Genomic DNA, 20,515 nt, shown 5'->3' with positions numbered 1-20,515 from the left:
TAGCCGGGGGAACCACTTTGGAAATTTTTAAAGTGGCCCTGGGCCTCCCCGGAAGTAGTGGGACCAGGACACTTCTATGCATCCCCACTCACAGACCCTGATTGGCCTGGTGGTGGGGGAATGGGGGAATTCTTTGCCCCTACCTGTCCAGAGAGAACAGCCAGCTGTTCTGAACAGCTGACAGTTTCCTCTAGGTGCCTGTGCCCCAGGCAGCGGGGGGGAGACTTTGCATGCTCTGGGGGCAGGAGTAGCATACAAAGTCTCCTCCCACCCTTGCTGCTCTCCTGCAAGGGATGCCCTGCGTTTAGAGTCAACCTCCAGCTGTTCAGGTGGCACCTGATTCTAAGCACTGCACACACTTTGCAGGGTGGGACGAGACATACGCTTCTCCCCATAACACAAGAAGTCTCTGACTCCCGGTCTCCACCCTGCAAGGGACACGCGGTGCTTAGAGTCCACCCTGATGCCAAAAACTCCAGCTTCCATTCCGTCAACTTCTACAATACAGTTACTTTTTGTGAATTCAAAACACTGTGCCTACTAAACGTAAAAGAGTCGATACTGCATTTTATTTTTTATCAAAACAAACCAACTCCAGTGGTTACACAACTGTCTGCATCATTCATATTTAACTCAATGCAAACCTCCATTTTGAATTTAAATGAAGGTATTGCAGAATTTCTAGTATGTCACACCAAAGTGTGCAGATGTCAGAGAACTTACCATGTAGTACTGTAGCCGTGGCAATTTCCACTCAGAAAGCCACGTACATAGGGGAAAATTTGCTTACAGAGTAAGATGCACTTGAATGTTGAAAGAGTGAGCAACAGTGGAATTCCCAAAAAACAATTATTTTTCTGAGTGACAAAAAATGAGATACAGTAATTATAGTGGGAAATCGCAATAAGCTGCTCATTATTTTGAAATCTATTTTGAAAGAATGGGCTGCTTCAATAGATGTGGAATATCCAGTATCCTGAAATAGCTCCGCAGTGTAGACATAGCCTAGGTGTCCATGGACATCACAATAAAGGAAAGGTTGGAAATAAGGGTTTGAATCCAGCTATATACTAGCCATAAACATAATAAAAATGTCCAAGAGCAAGGAGGAAACAATGAAGCAGATTAGTAGTAGGTTCCTCTTCTCTCTGATCAGCTTGATTAAGTCATAAAGAAAGCATACAGGGGGAGGAAGAGGAAAGGACAAGATAAGGAAAGAAAGAAGCATGTACATGGGAACAGAAGAGAGAGATTTAATGAAAAGCAAAAGTAGACAATGTGATAACTTGAACAAATTTCTTACTGGATAACTGAAAATATTGGAGTAACTATTTCTTCACGTAGTGTAGCTTTTCAGTTGCAAAACCACACTGATGGAGTGATCCTATTTTAAAATAACATTTTTACAGAAAATGCCACTAAAAAGTGTTTTTCTGTCTTAGGAGAAGTAAGGTAGCATGATAAATTGAAAAAGTAAAAAAAATATTGCATCGACATTTGTATAATAGTTACAGAAAGATATCTCCATTTGCATACATACAGAGCAGTAATAAAATTCTGTCCAAATATTGTCTGCTGCATTACTTATTGAAGTTAACATTTTGTCCTGTTATATGTTCAGCTTTTTCCATTAAACGTCAATATTAATCTTTTACATGAAAAGTTGTTCCCACCTCTATTTCACTTTGCTTCAACCCCATAATAATTAAAACATTTTTCCTGAAAGTAAGATTGAAGCAATCCTGTACAAACCCTTGATTTTCAATATGACAGGCAAAGAAAGAAAGCATTCAACAAGTGACTTTCCTTACCTTCAACACAGCGATGAATGGTACAAAGTTAGCTCTCTGAAGCCCATTTTTATAGAGGTCTGAAAGAGAAAACTGGTACTAGTTTTGCTACTTAGCCTTTCCCCTTAATAATAATGCCAGCTTGTCTTTTAATCTGGCAAATAAAGCACTATGCTGTTAGAGGGATAAAGGAATGAAAGGGAATTGAAATTGATTTCTATTCTTTTCCTGCATGAAATTCTTTACATTCCTAATAAGGAAATAAAAGCAGAACAGCCCAAGAAAATCTCAAAAGGGATTCAGTGACATTAGATTTAAATCTCTAATGAGAACTAAGTGATTTTAGCAGTGGAAATATGAAACCTTTATATTAAAAATAAGCTCATAAAAGAATTGGAAATGTTGATTAGGGTTACACGCTTGGTCTTCTAGTAATTCCCATCACACACAGTATTTTTTCAAGGTAAGAAAATATTATTTATTATGTAGGCACACAATAAAATATTAAAAATAAATGCATAACCTTTGAAAAAGATAATTTATTAAAATAGTTATAAGTAAATGAATATTTGGGAATTATGAAAGAAATTGTAGATTAATAAATGTAACTTGTCAAACAGAATTTTATATCTATAGTAAAAAGTTCCCTTTTCTGGCAACTATGTAACTGTACAGACAGGATGAATAGTTCCATTAGTTTTCTAATCATACAATAGTTATGATGTGCTACTCTACTTCATTAATACAAGTGTCTGTCTGGTTGCCAGGATGTAACAGAGCAGGTCAACAGAAAGTGCAGACACCCTGTTACAACTGTCCACCTAAACTCCCCTACCTTTGATACAGACCATGCCAAATTATTATAATACAAGGATTAAATTTTTATCACTAAATGTTGGTAAATGGTGATTTTCCCCATGTACACAGGCAAACCAATGAAAAATAAACCTATAAAAATCTTAGAGTAAGACAAATGCTGTTTTAGAACTTACTATAATCTCATTTAAGGTATTTACTTTGTATATTTTACATGAGATGTTGACAATCTGTGTTTTAATGGTTATGAAGCTTTAACATTTAAGGATTATTACTGTAATTAAATAATTATTGTCTGACTCCCCCATCTCATTGCAAACTGTCCCATAATTTCCTGCAACTGTGAACATTTAATTTAATAACACTTGAAAAAATGCTTTAATGCCAATACTATCCGTTAGAATTATTAAAAAATAACCAAAATCCAAACATTTGAATTCTGCAAAGCCTACATAAAATAGTTAGAGTGCAGCAATGCCTGAACTCCATAATCAGTCTGGGTGTCATTATACTAGATGCTGTATGAACATATAACAGTGGAGGGATGATGCACTATGCTTGACAAATCAAGACAGTACTGACAAAATGATTCACAGGAACATTAAGATCGGGTCTACACTGGATCTGGAAGACTGGCTTAAGGTACAAAACTCCAGCTACTCCTCACAAAAGGAGGAGTATTGGACGCCGACGGGAACTATTCTCTGTGTTCGATTTATAGGTCTATACTAGACCCACTAATTTGAATACTAGAAGATCAACCTCCAGAGCGTCAATCTTCTGGTAAGTATAGACGTGCCCTACGACAATACATATAAGAAATCTGGATACAAGTGAATCAGATTCTTAAATCTAATTACGAACAAAGTTGTACAAAGTCATGCACCACTTTTCACACCAATCTCTAACAATTAAGGAACAACTCAATTTGTATAGTAAGCAATACATTTAAAAGAATGAAAGTTTACCAGGTAGAAACAGTGAGCATTACAATAATTTTTACAATATAAATGACAGTTATTTATATTAACTCATCTATTAATTAAGAAAAAGTCTATGGACCTTATTTTACTACTTTATTTTTCCATTTGGGAAGAACAAGGAAAATGTGATAAATGGGTTTTGGCACAGGAGTGAAGTTGGGATTCCAGAGGTTACATCTTGACATTTCACTCTAATGTTCCAGTGGGAAAGAAGCAAATATAACAGTACTAAGGGTACATCTAGACTACATGCCTCTGTCGCCAGAGGCATGTAGATTAGGCTACCCGGCATAGGAAAATGAAGTGGCGATTTAAATAATCACCGCTTCATTTAAATTTAAACATCTGCCGCGCTGAGCCGATCAGCTGTTTGTCGGCTCAGCGCGGTAGTCTCGATGCTCCGCGGTCGACATCAAAGGCATTTGTCGACCTCCCAGGTATGCCTCCTAAGATGAGGTTTACCTGGGAGGTCGACAAATGCCTTTGATGTCGACCGCGGAGCATCCAGACTATCGCACTGAGTCGACAAACAGCTGATCGGCTCAGCGTGGTAGTCATTTAAATTTAAATGAAGCAGCGATTATTTAAATCGCCGCTACATTTTCCTATGCCGGGTAGCCTAATCTACATGCCTCTGTCGCCAGAGGCATGTTGTCTAGACGTAGCTTAAGGGTATGTCTACACTAGCTCGTTAGTTCGAGCTAGGTGGCAAATAAGGGCAACCGGAGTTGCAAATGAAGCCCGGGATTTAAAGCCCGCGATGAAGCCCGCGACTATTTAAATCCCGGGCTTCGTTTGCAACTCCGGTTGCCCTCATTTGCCTACCTAGCTCGAACTAACGAGCTAGTGTAGACATACCCTAAGTGTGGCACCAATGTCTTGGCCATCAGGACACAGTGTTCCCTCTAACTATATTGTTATCTTGCCTCTGTGTCCAGAAATAGAGAGGAAAAAATCCTAAAGTTTGTCCTGAGCTTGGATACTAGGGTTGACAACTTTCTAACTGCAGAAAATCAAACACCCTTGCCCTGCCCCTCTCCTGAGGCTTCACCTCTGCTCACTCCACATACATCCATCACTCTCTCCTCTGGCCCCTTGCTCACTCGCTCATTTTCACTGGGTGCAAGAGGAGGATAGGTTCTAGCTCAGGGTGCAGCCTCTGGGATGGGTCCAGGGGATGAAGGGTTTAAGGGGCAGGAAGGAGCTCTAGGCAAGGGTGTGGGTTGGGGGGGGGTTGGAGTGTGGCAGGGGACACCGATATGGGCAAGGGGTTGTGGTGTGAGCTGGAGGGGTGTTTCTCCTCTGCTACTGGAGTCCCAGGGTTTCTCATTGCCTCGGCAGACCACCTTTGAGGAAGTTGGGGTCATTTTTGAGATCAAGAGGAGGAGGAGCTGTGATGTGGTGTCAGCAACAGGCAGCTGAGATGTAGCCCAATCCAGCCAGAAAGACCCAGAGTTGAAGGGGGCAGGCTTGGGGGAGATGGAAAAGGGGGAGCAGACCCTGTTACTGCTTCAGTACAGACCCAGCAGCGGGGGATATTCAAACAACAGCAGTATTCAATGTGCCTATCAAGAAGAAGGTGATTTAGAGGTGTCATAATCCCTCGCCCCACCCCACCCCCAAAAAAGTGACTGATAAGTCTTCTTCTTCTTGTTAACTGAGTCAATCTAGCCACAAGCACATTCCCACCCTAGCAACACCTGCCCTGATGGTGTATGGGGGACTGTGGATCCTAACTTTGTTGCCCCTTTTGTTGGTCTTGTTTTAAACACTTGCTAAATTGACTGAGGCAGGGAAGGATGCCTACAAGCTCTGCAAAGGGCAGGGCAACCACAAGACGGAGAAAGAGATAGCTGTATGTTGTCTACACGCTTATCAAGTTTCAGGGGATGGAGACAGAGGCAATATGTGGGGTGGACATATGCCTCCAGAAAACTTTCAATTGTGCCCCGCTTCCACTATCCACAGTTACTCACTGCATCTGGTTAGGTGAATTCTCTCTTGGGCCACTGCAGCCCCTCTATGGTTCCTATACCCCATTGGAGCAACATACACCATGAATGGTGGACACCAGTATTTAGCAAATTGTTCACAGACTAACATTTTGAAGTACACAGGTAGGCCCAAGCCCAACTCTTGACCTACAAGCACCTATTAACTTTGGAGGTGTAGCCTGCTCATTCTTGACACCTCATTAATATTTATAAGCAATCATTAATATGTATGTTTAGTTATGAATATGTATTAGCTGTATTCATATTCAGTTAGAAGTTTCTAGGAGTGTTGCACATGGCACGCAAGTAGCTGCACGTGTCACACTGTGCTGCTGCATGCAGCACACTGATCCAGGCTGTTACAACTTGTTTATCAAAGCACCCAATCAGGGACCCTTGTTTTCCTGTACAGGGTCCAATGATTTTAAAGATAAAGATCATGAATATTTATGAGAAGGGTGCTTTGAAGGCCTGGCTAGCAGTTGTCTGCGTTCGTTCGCGCCACCTTTGTCCCTGCTTGTCTCCTGTCTGTTTATGTTAGTCTATAGTTAGTTAGGGTTAGTTAGATTTCGTCATCGAGTGTGTCCGTTAGGATTAGTGCGTCGGTTCACTGCACCAGCGGCTGGGTACTTGTCCGTGACGGGAGCATCAAGTCTAGCTAGTCAGGTTTTGTGTCCAGGTGTGAGGGATAGGTAGCTGTCTATCATTGGTTCCTGCTGAAGAGCAGAAGCCACCTGAAGATCAGCGCCAGGCAAGTCTCCACCAGTGATTCCTGCATCTAGGAGTGGAAGGCCCCAGACGAGGATCATCACTACCTGCCTGCACCATACCCGTCCCCAGGGTCTCTGAGGGATCGCCTCTCTGTTCCTCGCTAAGGGCTCGGAAGGAGCCTAAGGCTTGAGGTCGAGAGCACCGCAGAGGGTCACCACTGCGAGGGATCTCCTCCTTGTCTTTCACCAGAGGCTTTCAATTAGCCAAAGGTTTGAGAGACAGAAGCTTCTCACCCACTGTCAACTACTGGACTGTGTAATTATTGTATTTTGTGTAACCTAGTGTTTGTGGGGTACTTTTCTATCTTCTTTCCTTCTTGGGGTTGGGATAAAAACTTTTACAATATATGGTTTGGCCCTTTTAAAGTGAGCAACGTTTTTATTTACTGCGGCATTCTTGGGTCAGCAAACACCTATGATAGGTGAGGTTTGGTGGTATCTGCAACTTCCACTGAGGCTTAATTAATAATAATCAGATGCAAATTTAGGTACAAGCTTCCCTCAGTGTAACAGAGGTTTTGAAGCTATCCTTTTAGAGATGGCTGCTAATCGTACTAAGCAACAATCCAATTTGCCTTTTTTTCTTTTACTTAGTTGTGTCATATCTTTGGCTTAGTTAGAATTACTCAAAACAAGACTAAAACTACAATAATAACTGAAGGTTGAAAGCCATAACATTTAAACATTTCCCCCTAGTTAGGACTCTTCAAATGGAAAAAAATTCTGTATTTTAAAGCTTAAGTGATTCTCTTCTAAGCAAGGAAAATCAATATAATTTGAAAGCCTTTGGTTCTTGTATAACACTTCATATAAAGCAGCATTTTCCAAACTATGGCCTGGGGCCCGATACCGGGCCGCAGTAAAAAAATATCGGGCCTCAGCGTGGCTGCCGGGAGGGGAGCAGGGCGGGGTGGGCTGGGAGGAGGTATGTGTATGGAGGAACCGGCCGCTGGGAAGCAGGGTTGGGAGCAGCGGGGCTATCCGGCGGGAAGCGGGACTGACCCAGGCAGACGAGTGAGTCCTGCCCCAGGGATTCCATTTTGCTCCCCCTCCCCCATACGTTCCCTCAAGTAGTTACGAACTGCCTGGCTGGTAAACACACTCACGCAGCATGAGCACATCTACCAGCCAGGCAGCTCGCAGCTACGGACGGATACACCTAATAATAATAAAACGTACCTAATTAGAAAGTACCAGACATTTTATATGCCCAGTATTTTCTCAATTTGTTTCCCAGAGAAAACCCTGAAATACCGGACAGTACAAAACTGGACACCTGGCAACCTTACCCCTCCTTGAATCCTTCCTCCTAGCCAGATACCCTACCCCCAATCTGCTCCTGCTCCCACCTCCTAGAGTGCCCATGCGGCGCCGGGTCCCCCAAACCCTGGCAAAGGCTAGGCGGAGGATGCAGCCGGGTGAAACACTGAAAATGTATTCATTTTTAATTTTTTTTATATGTGTTTATATTTTGAGGCTGCAAAAAACTGTACTGAAAAAAAGACGGGTTCCAACTAAAGTAAAAAGTTTGGGAAACCCTGATCTAGCCAGCTTTCTATCCATCTTACTGTCCATTTATCCAATCCCTATTCCCTTAACTTACTGGCAAGAATATTGTGGGTGACTGTATCAAAAGTTCTACTAACGCTGGCACTGCGGGCTTTGGGAGGACCAGAAACAACTTATCGGAATATTCATAATTTGCTTCATGAATATGCAAATATGCAAATGAATGTTACCAGTCCTCCAAAAGCTCGTGAATGGATTTACTGGTCCCCGTGTCAAAAAGTTTGGGAACCCCTGATACAAAGAATAAAAATTTTATGCTATTAACACTATTGCATTATCTCTTAGAAGTATGATTTGGCTACCAACAATTTTAAGATTAGTTTATAGAGCCCTCTTTGTCTAAATCAGGGCTACTCAACATGCGGCCCGTAGCCTGTTTGTTTGTGGCCTGTGGTGCGGTTTGGGTTTATGTGGCTCAACATGCAGCCTGAAGGTGGGATCCTTTGAACATGGCCTCCACTGAGAACATGCTCCACAATGGTGAGTCAATATAATGGTCTTCTGTTGATATGCGGTTTAGTAGTTAAATTCCTGGACTGTCATTGCTCATTGAAAGTGCTGTCATATGGGTGGAAATCGGGTAAATACTGCATTTTATTAATATCAGCAGAACTGATTTAAATGGGGCCTGCATGCTGTGTAGTCTTGCCTTAATCTTTGTATTCATGCCCGTCAGTGTGAAAGAAGCTATTTGCATATATATTTGTATGTATATGCAACCACACTTAAGTTGTGGCCCTTGGCATGTGCTGTGAGTATCATTGTGGCCCCCGGGGCTTCCAAAATTGAGTAGCCCTAGTCTAAAGCTTTGTAGAGTTAAGGGCTCCATGAAATTTGTTTAATAATATTGTGAAGACTTTTTTTTTTTAAATTATATATCAATGATTTGCAAGTGCTTTTGTCTGATGTCAAAGCAGTTGTAGACAGAGCTTCTTAGTAGATCACGTCAATTGGTGGACTAGAAAAAAAAGCAGTGTAAATTCCATGGCACTAGGGCGGCATGTAAATTATATGCTTGTGGTGTTAGTCACCAGTTCACTGAGCTAGCACAAGCATAAATAACAGGGTAGCCAAGACAGCATGGGTAGCAGCACTGGAGGCATGGCTGAGCCATATCAAGTACAGCCAGTCCTCGAGTTGCGAACGGTCGAGTTACGACCATTCGCATTTATGACCAAAGCTACCATGGAGCGGTCGTAAAGGCGGTCCCCCAGTTATGAACATGACCCGCGCTTACGAACAGCACGGTCTCTATGTAACTCAATGGGGTCAGAGTTACGAACAAATCAAGTTACGGCAAATAGTTTGGTCCATAATTCGTTCGTTACTGGGGGAGAGGCTGTATATACAAACCAGTTTCAGGCAGGTCTGTATTTGGCACAGCTCAGCCATCCATCTGCTGAGGCTACCTGTGCTACTGCAGCTTCCTTATTTATACACGTTTTAATTCAAGGAGAGCTAATGAGAGTATGTGTTCACAAGCAGGGGAAATCACATCCTGAGCTTATAATGGGGAAGACATAAGTGGTGATACACACAAGCCCTGAAGGTCAGCCCTGTTAGTGACATAAGTTACACCAACCTAAAGTGGTGTCTCCACCATGGTATGTCAGCGGGAGACACTCTCCCATTGATGTAGCACATCTTCACCAGACATGCTGCAGCGTCACCAATGTAGCATGGTAGTGAAGATAAGACCACTGCCTAAGGATGGAGAGGGAAGAAACAGTTACTCAGGCCATGTCTTCACTAAGCGGAAGATCGATGCTGCCGCAATTGAACTCAGAGGCGACCCCCATTGGCACTGGCACTTGTGAGGAGACCACATGGAAACTTGAATTAAGGTACATGGACTTCATCTATGTTATTAATGTAGCTGAAGTTGTGTATCTTAATTCGACCTTCCCCTGAAGCGTAGACCTAGCCTCATTCCCCCTCCATTCTACTGGCTAAGCTCTGGCTTTGCGCTTTAAGCCCATCAATCCTGAGGTATTGTCTCAGCTTCTCTCACCACTGTAGAGATAGAAAAGATTAGAACCATCACTTCAGAGGCTGTAAAAGTAGGGAAAAACATTATTTTGGGAATGGGGTTGGAGGAGAGAGAACAGGGGACAGGACCCAGGATGGACCCTTTCTTTGCTATACAAGAGAAAACTAGATGGACATGGAAAGAATAACGCAGATTTTTTAAACCTAGAGATTTTATCACCATTACATTTCAATACATGAAAAATGGCTTTTATAAGAAATACTGTACTTATATCATAATAATAGCATGTTTGTTTTTACCTTCAGGTGGCCTATTGGATGTTGCCACAACGACTACCCCATTCTGGAACAGATTTTCAAAAAGCTGTTTCAGAATCATGGCATCAGCAATGTCAGTGACCTGTGGAAGACAACACAGTTTTTTGTCTTGCTTTCAACTTCTGCCATAATAGATCTTCAAATGGTTTCACAGTCAGAAAAAAATGGCTTTCTAGTAAAATCCGGGAGAAAGATTCTAATTATTGCTTGGGCAGGGCGAGAATAAGAGAGACAATTAATAAGCAGAGAACGCATGACAATCTTTTAAAACTTGCCTGCTCTTTATTGCAGAACCCCATCATTTCTTTACCAATTGCTAAATGATTCCATGTTAACTTCTATTATAAAACTACAGGTGGGAGAGACAGAAAACAGACCTAAACATTTCAAAGAGGCCTAATTAATTAGAACCAACATGAAAAACAGAAGATAAAGAAAGAAAACACACACCAGCTGATTTACATTTCTATTACCTTTCTAGTAAAGGTTAGTAGAGGTGACTTTAAATGGTCATGGGACTTTAGAAATAAGGACAAGTAGCCAGCTACACATAATCAGCTGCTGTAGAAAATAGAATGATATGACATAGATACCATTGTGTGATTGTTGCACAAAACAATTCAACAGATGGCCCATCACAAAAATAAGCAATTTCATTGTTCTTTTTAAGTGCCTTCTATTACTGTCCATGAATAATCAAAAGGCACTGCAGTCACTTCCAGCATAGTCAGCCTCTTCTAACCTTCAGACAAAACATTCACTTACAAAACATGAAAAAAATGGGTGCTACAATTAATATTGAAAAAAATTAACAACAAGCAGTAAAGTGAAAATTCTTAGGCAATTTACTAAGGTTAGCTTCAACTAACTTTTTGTGGAATCTAGAAACTGATACTCTAGACTTGCAACATACATAATGCTATATGCATCAGAATGAAGAAAAATGCAATATTTTCTGAACACAAGAAAAATTAGGTATGAAAATATAATATATTGATTACAGATTCTCACTGGCTAATAAAAAAAATCAGTGTACCTAGTAACTATACCAACTTTATCACTGTTATCTGTGTTTCCCCTGTACTTTCCCTCCGATTGTTCATTACATCCTTTTGTTATATTTGGTCTTAATTTAGGCCCTAATCCCACGAGGAGGTCTCTTCATGTATGGATTGCAGGATTGGAGCTGCGGGCTCTAATTATGCAGTAGATAACACATGAGTGAACTACTATACCCACATGAAACCATACTGTTCACAGGCTAAATAGTCCATCCACCTGTTATCAGTTAAAGGATTGGAGCTTTAAGACTAGGGTATGTCTACACTTAAAACGCTCCTATCGGCATAGGTAATCCCGTTCTCTGAGAGGCAGTAACTAGAGACATGTCTCCACGTAAGATTGCAGGTGCTACCTACATTGACAGGAGGGCTTCTCTTGCTTGCATAGCTAATCCACCTCCCTGACAGGCAGTAGCTGGATTGCCAGGACAATTCTCCCACTGACCTAATGCTGTCTACACCAGGGTTTAGGTCAGCATAACTACATCTCTCATATAGATGTTGATTTTTTTTATTCCTAGGGCAGATCAGGCCTTAATCTACATTAGAAAATGTAGACCGATAAACCCTTCTAGTGTAGATGAACCTTATAGAGGCAAGAATGCTTTTGCTGATAGACTCATCATGCCATTTCCCAAACGAAATAAAATAACATAAGAACGGCCGTACTGGGTCAGACCAAAGGTCTATCTAGCCCAGTATCCTGTCTGCCAACAGTGGCCAGCACCAGGTGCCCCAGAGAGGGTGGACCGAAGACAATGATCAAGCGATTTGTCTCCTACCATCCCTCTCCAGCCTCTGATAAACAAAGGCCAGGGACACCAATTCTATCCCTGGCTAATAGCCTTTTATGGACTTAACCTCCAGGAAATTATCTAGCTTCTCTTTAAACTCTGTTATAGTCCTAGCCTTCACAGCCTCCTCTGGCAAGGAGTTCCACAGGTTGACTACACGCTGTGTGAAGAACAACTTTCTTTTATTAGTTTTAAACCTGCTACCCATTAATTTCATTTGGTGTCCTCTAGTTCTTCTACTATGGGAACTAATAAATAACTTTACTTTATCCGCCCTCTCCACACCACTCATGATTTTATATACTTCTATCATATCCCCCGTCGGTTTCATCTTTTCTAAACTGAAGAGTCCCAGTCGCTTTAGCCTCTCCTCATATGGGACCCGTTCCAAATCCCTAACCATTTTAGTTGCCCTTTTCTGAACCCTTTCCAAGGCCAAAATATCTTTTTTGAGGTGAGGAGACCACATCTGTACACAGTATTCAAGATGTGGGCGTACCATAGTTTTATACAGGGGCAGTAAGATATTCTGTGTCTTATTTTCTATCCCTTCCTTAATAATTCCTAGCGTCCTATTTGCCTTTTTGACCGCCGCTGCACTCTGTGTGGAAGTTTTCAGAGAACTGTCCACGATAACTCTCTTTCCTGATTTGTCATAGCCAGATTAGCCCCCATCATACTACACGTATAGTTGGGATTATTTTTCCTGATGTGCATTACTTTACACTTATCCACATTACATTTCATTTGCCATTTTGTTATCCAATCACTCAGTTTGGTGAGATCTTTTTGGAGTCCCTTACAGTCTGCTTCTGTCTTGACTATCCTAAACAGTTTGGTATCATCCGCAAACTTTACCACCTCACTGCTTACTCCTTTCTCCAGATCATTTATGAATAAGTTGAAAAGGATTGGTCCCAGGACTGACCCTTGGGGGACACCACTAGTTATCCCTCTCCATTCTGAAAATTTACCATTTATCCCTACCCTTGGTTTTCGGTCTTTTAACCAGTACTCAATACAAGAAAAGACCTTCCCTCTTATCCCATGACAATGTAATTTACACAAGAGCCTTTGGTGAAGGACCTTGTCAAAGGCTTTCTGAAAATCTAAGTATACTATATCTACTGGATCCCCCTTGTCCGCATGTTTGTTAACCCCATCAAAGAACTCTAATAGATTAGTAAGACATGATTTCCCTTTACAGAAACCATGCTGACTTTTGTCCAACAAATTATGTTCTTCTACATGCCTCACAATTTTATTCTTTACTATTGTTTCGACTAATTTGCCTGGTACTGAAGTTAGACTTACCGATCAGTAATTGCCAGGATCGCCTCTAGAGCCCTTTTAAAATATTGGTGTCACACTGGCTACCTTCCAGTCATTAGGTACAGAAGCCGATTTAAAGGATAGGTTACAAACCACAGATAATAGTTCAGCAATTTCCCATTTGAGTTTTTTTAGAACCCTTGGATGAATGCCATCTGGTCCCGGAGATTTGTTGACATTAAGTTTTTCTATTTGTTCCAAAACCTCCTCTAATGACACTTCAATCCGGGACAGTTCCTCAGATTCATCACCCACAAAGGACGGTGCAGATTTGGGAATCTCCCTAATGTCCTCAGCCGTGAAGACTGAAGCAAAGAAATCATTTAGTTTATCCTCAATGGCTTTATCATCCTTGATTGCCAGCAAAAGCTCTTCTTTGCCAACATTACTGTGCCTACAAAAGGGGGTTTGCTGGTATACATCATCATACCTCAAAAAAAATCCCCCCTCCCCCAACATTACTATATTGGCAAAAGTTTATGTATACATCTGGCCTTAAAACTTCTGGGAGTTTGAGGGTGAAGTAGTTGAAGCCACTAAGGTCTAAGATTAATCCACTAATCTGTGAGGAACCAAGTCAAATATGGGGAAGGGAAAAGAATAAGGCTTTGTCTACATATAACACTTTTGTCAGTAAGCCTTTTGTTAGTCAAGGTTATGAAAATAACACCTCCCCCACCACCAACATAAGTTTCACTGACAAAAGTGTCAGTGTAGACTGCGCTATGTCAGCAGGAAATGCTCTCCCTCCAACACAGCTACCGCCACTCATTGCGGGTGATTTAATTCTACCAGGAGAGTTCTCCCCTGCAAGCACAGAGCAGCTTCACAAGAAACATTAGAGGGGCACAGTTTCAGTGGTACAGCTGTGATCTTAGTGTAGCCTTAGACCAGGCCTGGGCAAAATATCCTCCGCAGGCTGCATCCGGCCTGCTAAGCCACCAGATCCAGCCTGTAGACGCAGTGGGGAGTCTCAGGCAGACTCCCTGCTTGTCTCGTTTACTCCTACCACCACTCAGAAAAGTGCCATGGCTGTTTCTCTTTCACAGCTGTGAGCTGAGGAGTGGTGCTTCACGCGCTGCTCCCACCTCCAGCGCAATCCCACTGGCCGGTTTCCGGCCAATGGGAGCTGCCTGTTGTCAATAGGCAACTTGTGAAACACGCTGGCCCCCGCCCCTCAGGCAGCACAGGGATGGGGCAGGCAGAAGTCTGCTTGAGAAGGCTGCTGGCTCGGAATCAAGCAGATAAGTATCCCAGCCAGAGACTGCCTCTGGGCACCGTATCTTTTCCCCCCTTATTCCACATAATCCAAACCCTCTGCCTCCATATCTCCTCCCAGATCCTACATCCCAATCTCCTGTCCCAGGTCACAACCCAAACCCCTGGATCCCTATCCCCTGTCCAAAGTCACAACTCTCTCCTGCCCTAGCTCACAATCCAAAGCCCTCCACTCGCTCCTGCACTCTAGTCCCCTTACCCAGGTCATAGCCCTCTCTTGCCCCATGTCACAACCCTAATCCCTGCACCCTAGTCCCCTAACCCAGGTCACGACTGCCTCCTTCACAGACATTCCAGACCCAGCATGTCCTCCATTAATATGAAAGAGTGCAGCCCCTGACCACTTTCCAAGTTCTTGGAGTGGCCCCACATCAAAAATTATTGCCCACCCCTGCCTTAAAGTCTGCTCCTGACAGTTAGTTTGGAGAGAGAAGAAAGCTTAAATAGAATCAGTTTTCTTCGCCCTTGGGATCCATCTTTGGTCAGTCATTCATCTAGTTCTTTCAGGCGGACTTATGTTAGGATTGTTTTGGGGTTTTTTTAAAATATTTTTTTCCTTCCTCAACAATAAATCATTTTATAAGTTCAGTAACACACTCCATAGAGTGCATCTATCATCCAGCAACCCTCTGATATGTTCAGGACAGTTATTACACTTCGATCAATGTATGCATGTATTGGCTGAGGAACACCCAACCTGTTGAGCGCAGCTGCTTACATGTCAGCTACTGATATTTTCCTGAAGGCTCTTCTGAAATATTAAACCTTCAGAAATTCCTAAGATTGTCTTCAAAACCCAAGACATATAAAGGAAAATAGTGCTTACATTATTTAACTTGAAAGTTTGTGCACACTCAAACAGAAGCTTTTTCTCCAACTGCTAGAATGACAGTGTTATTTCTGATCAGAAGTGAGAACACAATTTCAAATTTAAAAAGAACTTAGATTTTTTTATTGTGTCAACACAAATTTCAGGAATTGGATTTTTAAGATTATGATACAAGTTATTTTACGACAAACTTTGTATTTTTTTAATTACACACTTATGTGGCAGAATATACTTTTGCAGGAGCAGAGTATATAATGGATGACTGAAGAGAATAACATTTATGTACACTCAAGTGAAAATGTTTACAATTAAGTAAAATAAACCAATGAATAAAGGTTGTTACTGAGTTATTTGATGTTACAGAATTTTAGTGTTTTTGCCTTACCAGAATAAATTAACTTTTGAAAACTATATAATTAATAAAGCAAGAGTCATTTTGTGTACTGGGGTGCCAATTTATTTTCTTTTGATCTTGTACAGCTTTGGAAGAGAAAGATAATTTTACATTGTAAGCAAGCAGAAGACAATAACTGAAGCGTTCTCATAGCTCAGGTTTTTTCTGTACCAAGCATTCATTACAACCAGGAACAAAAGAGAAGGCTACAAATTACCAATAAGGGGAGTCTGCTAATGGAGAGAATGGAGAAATTTCATTAGCATTTAAGAGAAAAGATTTTTATGACCTAGTGCTGCTTTCCATTATGACTCACTTAAGTAAAAAAGAAAAAAATCGAATAGTTAATTTACATGTGTAAGTGCTTGAGACTCAGTCATCCACTGATTGGTACTGCTCCATATAATGAATGACAAACATAAGCATGTATTATCAGTAATTAGTATTAGCACAAAAATAAGAGCCTAGTTTTTTATTAGAGGCTTTTAATAGCTTTGCTGGCTTGTAAAAACTGTCTAAACTGTAATTCTTTTTTAAACCCAAGTGAAACTGAATAGTGTTTAAATACTATCTCTACGTGATCATTCTGCTTACCAAAAAGTAGGGATTCTATTTTTATTACCATCGCTACCTACACTACAGGTATTACAAAATTAGAAGCCTAATTACTTGTGTATAGAGTTATTTGAACACTCCACAAAATAAAACTCAGATTTTATAAACCATCCGTCAGGATATTGAAAAGCACCAAAATTATAATTACAAATGGCATGAATCTCAGGATTTTACATTTAGGGCCATCTATTAAAGGAGTATACTATTTATGTGGATGCAAAAAAGATGATGGGTTGTTTAATATTTATCAGAAACACTAATGACAAAGATTGGGAAGAAAAACTACTATTTATTAATCTGTGAACAAGCTGCTCATATTAAAGATGGATCAAGCTATCAGAAACATCTAATTCAGAAAGCATGCTCAGAGCTTTAAACACCGGCATTAGTGGCACCTATACAGTACTTGCAACATGACACCTATTATATCTCCACTTTAAGATATCTGCAATCTTTCAATAAGAACATAAGGAAATAATAAGTAGAATAAGTCAATAGACTCTGAAATGCTTTTCTAAGTCACTTACTCAATAAGTTATTTTAATTCTGTATTTGTCTGTTTGTTTCCTACCTCCACTCTTATAGGCTCTAACATGATTTACTCCAGGATGGCCGAGATGTCACTTCAGGGACTCAGCAAATTCAGCAATGCACCTGTCTTTAATAATTCTGCATTTAGTGGTTGCTGAAAAGTGGGCATATTCATTGTTTCTGCTGCCAGCGCTACAGGAATCTCATCTCCTCTATACCACAAAGGACAACATTTTCACCTTTTCTCCTGTCTGGACACGGTATCTAAAGATATTTCAGTATTTCAATTAAATCTTGATAACTTCTCTGGTACTTCTGACCATTTCTATAATGCATGATCATGATTCTGCTGTAGGAATAACAACTTGCTTCCACTGTCATTATCTGTTTCAAGTGAAAGGATTTTTTCAGCTGTCATTGTGGACAATTTTGTCTGTATGTCACAGTTATATTTGTTCTGCCTCTTTTGTTTTTCTTCCGGTTGTATTTGTAAATTCAGTGTTTGCTTAAATTTGAGTAAATCAAGTCTTGTATGAAGACTACAGACTAGCATCTCTGCTGGGGAAACCAACTAGGGCAATGGTCATCAAGTGGTCTATCACAATTCAGAGGTTGAAGCTGGGAAGTCTCTTAGGTCAATCGTGATCTCCACTCATGCAGCAGGCTCCTGGCTTGCCCCAGTCTCTACACTGTCAGCTCGTTCCTGGAAGCAGCCAATATGGACCTGTGTGTGGGCAGAGGAAGACGAGGGGACAGGAGTCTCTTGTGTGCAAGCTCTAGGAGGGGGCTCAGGGCTGGGGCTTAGGGAACAGGAGAAGGTACATGGTGTTGGCTCTGGGACGGGTCTGAGAGTTGGTGTGCAGTCTCCTTCTGAGCAGCATTTATCACCTGCAGTGCCTAGGTGGCAGCGCAGTCAGGCTAAGGCAGGCTCCCTGCCTGCCTTGGGCCCACGTTGCTCTCAGAAGGGAACAACAGGGTTATGCGAGCTGCCCTTCTTTCTGCCGGCACCTCTCCCTGAAGCTCTCATTGTCTGGGAAGAGGGAACTGTGGCAAATTGAAGCTGAGGGGGTTGAGCACATGGAGCCATGTTGTCCCCTTCCAGGAGCAGCAAGGAGCCGGGGCAGGTAGAGAGCTGGCCTTAGCCTGCAGGTGATAAGTGCTGCCCAGCAGAAGGCTACATACCAACCTCCACACCCATCCCTGAAACAACACCCCATAAACCCTCCTGTACCACAAGCCCCAGCCTTGAGCCCCCTCCTAGAGCCAGGACCCAATACCCTCTCTTGCACTTTGAACCCTCTCCTGCCCCCCAAGCACCAGACCTAAGCCCTCTCCCAGAGCTAGCATTCTGTACCTCCGTACCTCCTCACTCATCCCAATCCCCTTCCCCAGCCTGCCCTCCCCTCCCCCCCGAATTAGCACACCATATACCCTCCTGCACCAGCTTTGGACCCTCGCGGAGATGGCACACTCTACCCCTTCTTAGGGCAGGGCAAAGTAGATCTTGGGTTGCACTTAATTTCAGAAAGAGATCTTGGGCTAAAAAAGGAGACAACTGAAGTAGGGTAATGAAGGATTATATGTGTCTCTTTAAGAGTTTGTTCCCCTTATTTGAACAGCTCTCCCAAACATCATATCACTTTGTGACTACTTAGACAGAAAGATGACATATTCAGAATGGAAGGCCTTAGCAAATTTCTGAAAATTGGGCTTCATTAATTAAAACCCATAGATTACCACACATGGCTTACATCAGTGGTCACCAACCAGTGGATCAGGATCTACTGGTAGATCTTGGCGCCTTTGACAGGTGATCTTGACTGGTGTGGCCAAGGGGCTATCAAGTGCCAGCACTTCAGCTGCCTCTTCCCCCACTGCTGCACACCTCCTGCCTTTTGCCTTGGAGCTGCCCCTCCTTGAGAGCTTCCTGCTTGCGGTGCAGAGCAGGTAAGGGAGAGGAGGGGGCGCTCATGTCAGGATGCCCCCTCTCACCCTGTATTCTATGTTCACAGAACGGAGGGCGGGGGCACATCAGGGCTTGGGATGGAGAGAATTTGCTGGCTGCTTTGGAGAGTGATAGAGGGCCAGGGCATAGATAAGCCTGCCTTAGCCCCACTGCACCATCACCTAGGAGTCATCTGAGGTAAGCAGTGCCCAGCTGAAGTCAGCTCCAATCCCCTCCCCCAGTCATGAACCCCCTCCTGTACCCCAAATCCCTGTCCTAGCCCTGGGCCCCTTGAACCCAAATTCCCTTACAGAGCCTGTACCCTGCCCACTCTCCTCCTGCACACCAACCCCTGCTCCAGGCTCAGCTCACAGCCCCCCTCACACTCCAAATTCCTGAGACCAGAGCCTGCGCCCAAACCCTCTGCCCCAGCCTGGTGAAAGAAAGGGAGGATGGGGCGGGGGAAGTGGGAGGGAGGATGGAGTGAGCAGGGGCAGGGTCTTGGAGAAGGGGCACAAAGGAGGCGGGGCCAGGGTATTTGGGTTTGAGGTAGATCCTGGATTGCACACAAATTCAAAAAGTGATCTTGTGCTGAAAAAGGCTGGAGACCACTGGCTTACATAGTATATAACTTACTACAGGTGATCACCAATCTATCATTGGATCATTTTGAAATCTCTGAATTCACCATAGTAACAAACTAATAAATCACCTTTGTCCGGCTTGTCCTCATCCATCCCTCCATGAATAAAAGTCAACACCACAACATTCTTATTTGTTGTGAGAACATTCTTTCCATTTTTGGCCAAAGAGTTTTGTCATGGGATTGGCTCAGTGCATTTTTTGGTCTGCCCCAGCCTGGTGAAAGAAAGGGAGGATGGGGCGGGGGAAGAGGGAGGGTTGTGCACTAATGCAGGTTGTCCATCTATTGTCTTGCTTGAGGACCACATGACCCACGTATCTCCACTTTTGTTTTACATCGCCTGCACTATATTGGTCACCCTGTATACCTTTGACTCTCATTTGGTATGTGATTACAGAGCAATATCTTACACATTCGCCTTTCCATTGCTCTCTGGGTACAGCAAATTTTTCTTCCTCTGCTTTTGTTGTATACTAGCTTTTCACTTCATATAGCACTTCTGGCAAAACAGCTGAGTTAAACAGTTCTTTCCTTTTCTGCATGGCAGCTTATCATCCACTACAGCCATATTTATTTTGATTAAACTTGCCCATCCTGCCTTTCTCCTCCTACTGCACTCCCCTTTGAATGAGTCGTTTCTGTTCAACTGTTGATCCAAGTAAATATATTAGTCGACCTCCTTGATTATTTTCCCATTTACAGTAATGATTCTTACTGTGCAATACTCATTAACAAATACATTTCTAAAATTGATATAAGTGTTCAATGTCTTGGAAATAGTAACATGTGTTATAATAAATTTATTGTATCTCCCTCCCAGTCATACCTTGAAGACACAAAAAAGAAAGCATTATTTATTCAGTA

General features: G+C 42.3%; 1 protein-coding gene across 3 annotated transcripts in view; it reads right to left on the bottom strand.

The window, feature by feature from the left end:
- The window catches only part of AFG1L (AFG1 like ATPase), a 129,401-nt gene that overhangs the window by 73,855 nt on the left and 35,031 nt on the right, over positions 1–20,515 (bottom strand). For 2 of the 3 annotated variants that reach the window (XM_075923095.1, XM_075923093.1), the window contains exons 6-7: positions 10,212–10,311; positions 1,812–1,870 (exon numbers count right to left, since the gene is read on the bottom strand). The exons of the other annotated variant lie outside the window; for it this stretch is intronic. In XM_075923095.1, coding sequence (XP_075779210.1) covers positions 1,812–1,870; positions 10,212–10,311 — 159 coding nt within the window. The remainder of the gene's footprint in view (positions 1–1,811; positions 1,871–10,211; positions 10,312–20,515) is intronic. 3 annotated transcript variants of the gene reach the window in all.

This window comes from Pelodiscus sinensis, chromosome 3, assembly GCF_049634645.1.
Source record: "Pelodiscus sinensis isolate JC-2024 chromosome 3, ASM4963464v1, whole genome shotgun sequence".
Lineage (NCBI taxonomy): Eukaryota > Metazoa > Chordata > Testudines > Trionychidae > Pelodiscus > Pelodiscus sinensis.
Note: the sequence above shows the minus strand (reverse complement) of the source record. Positions and strands in the feature narration are given on the sequence as shown.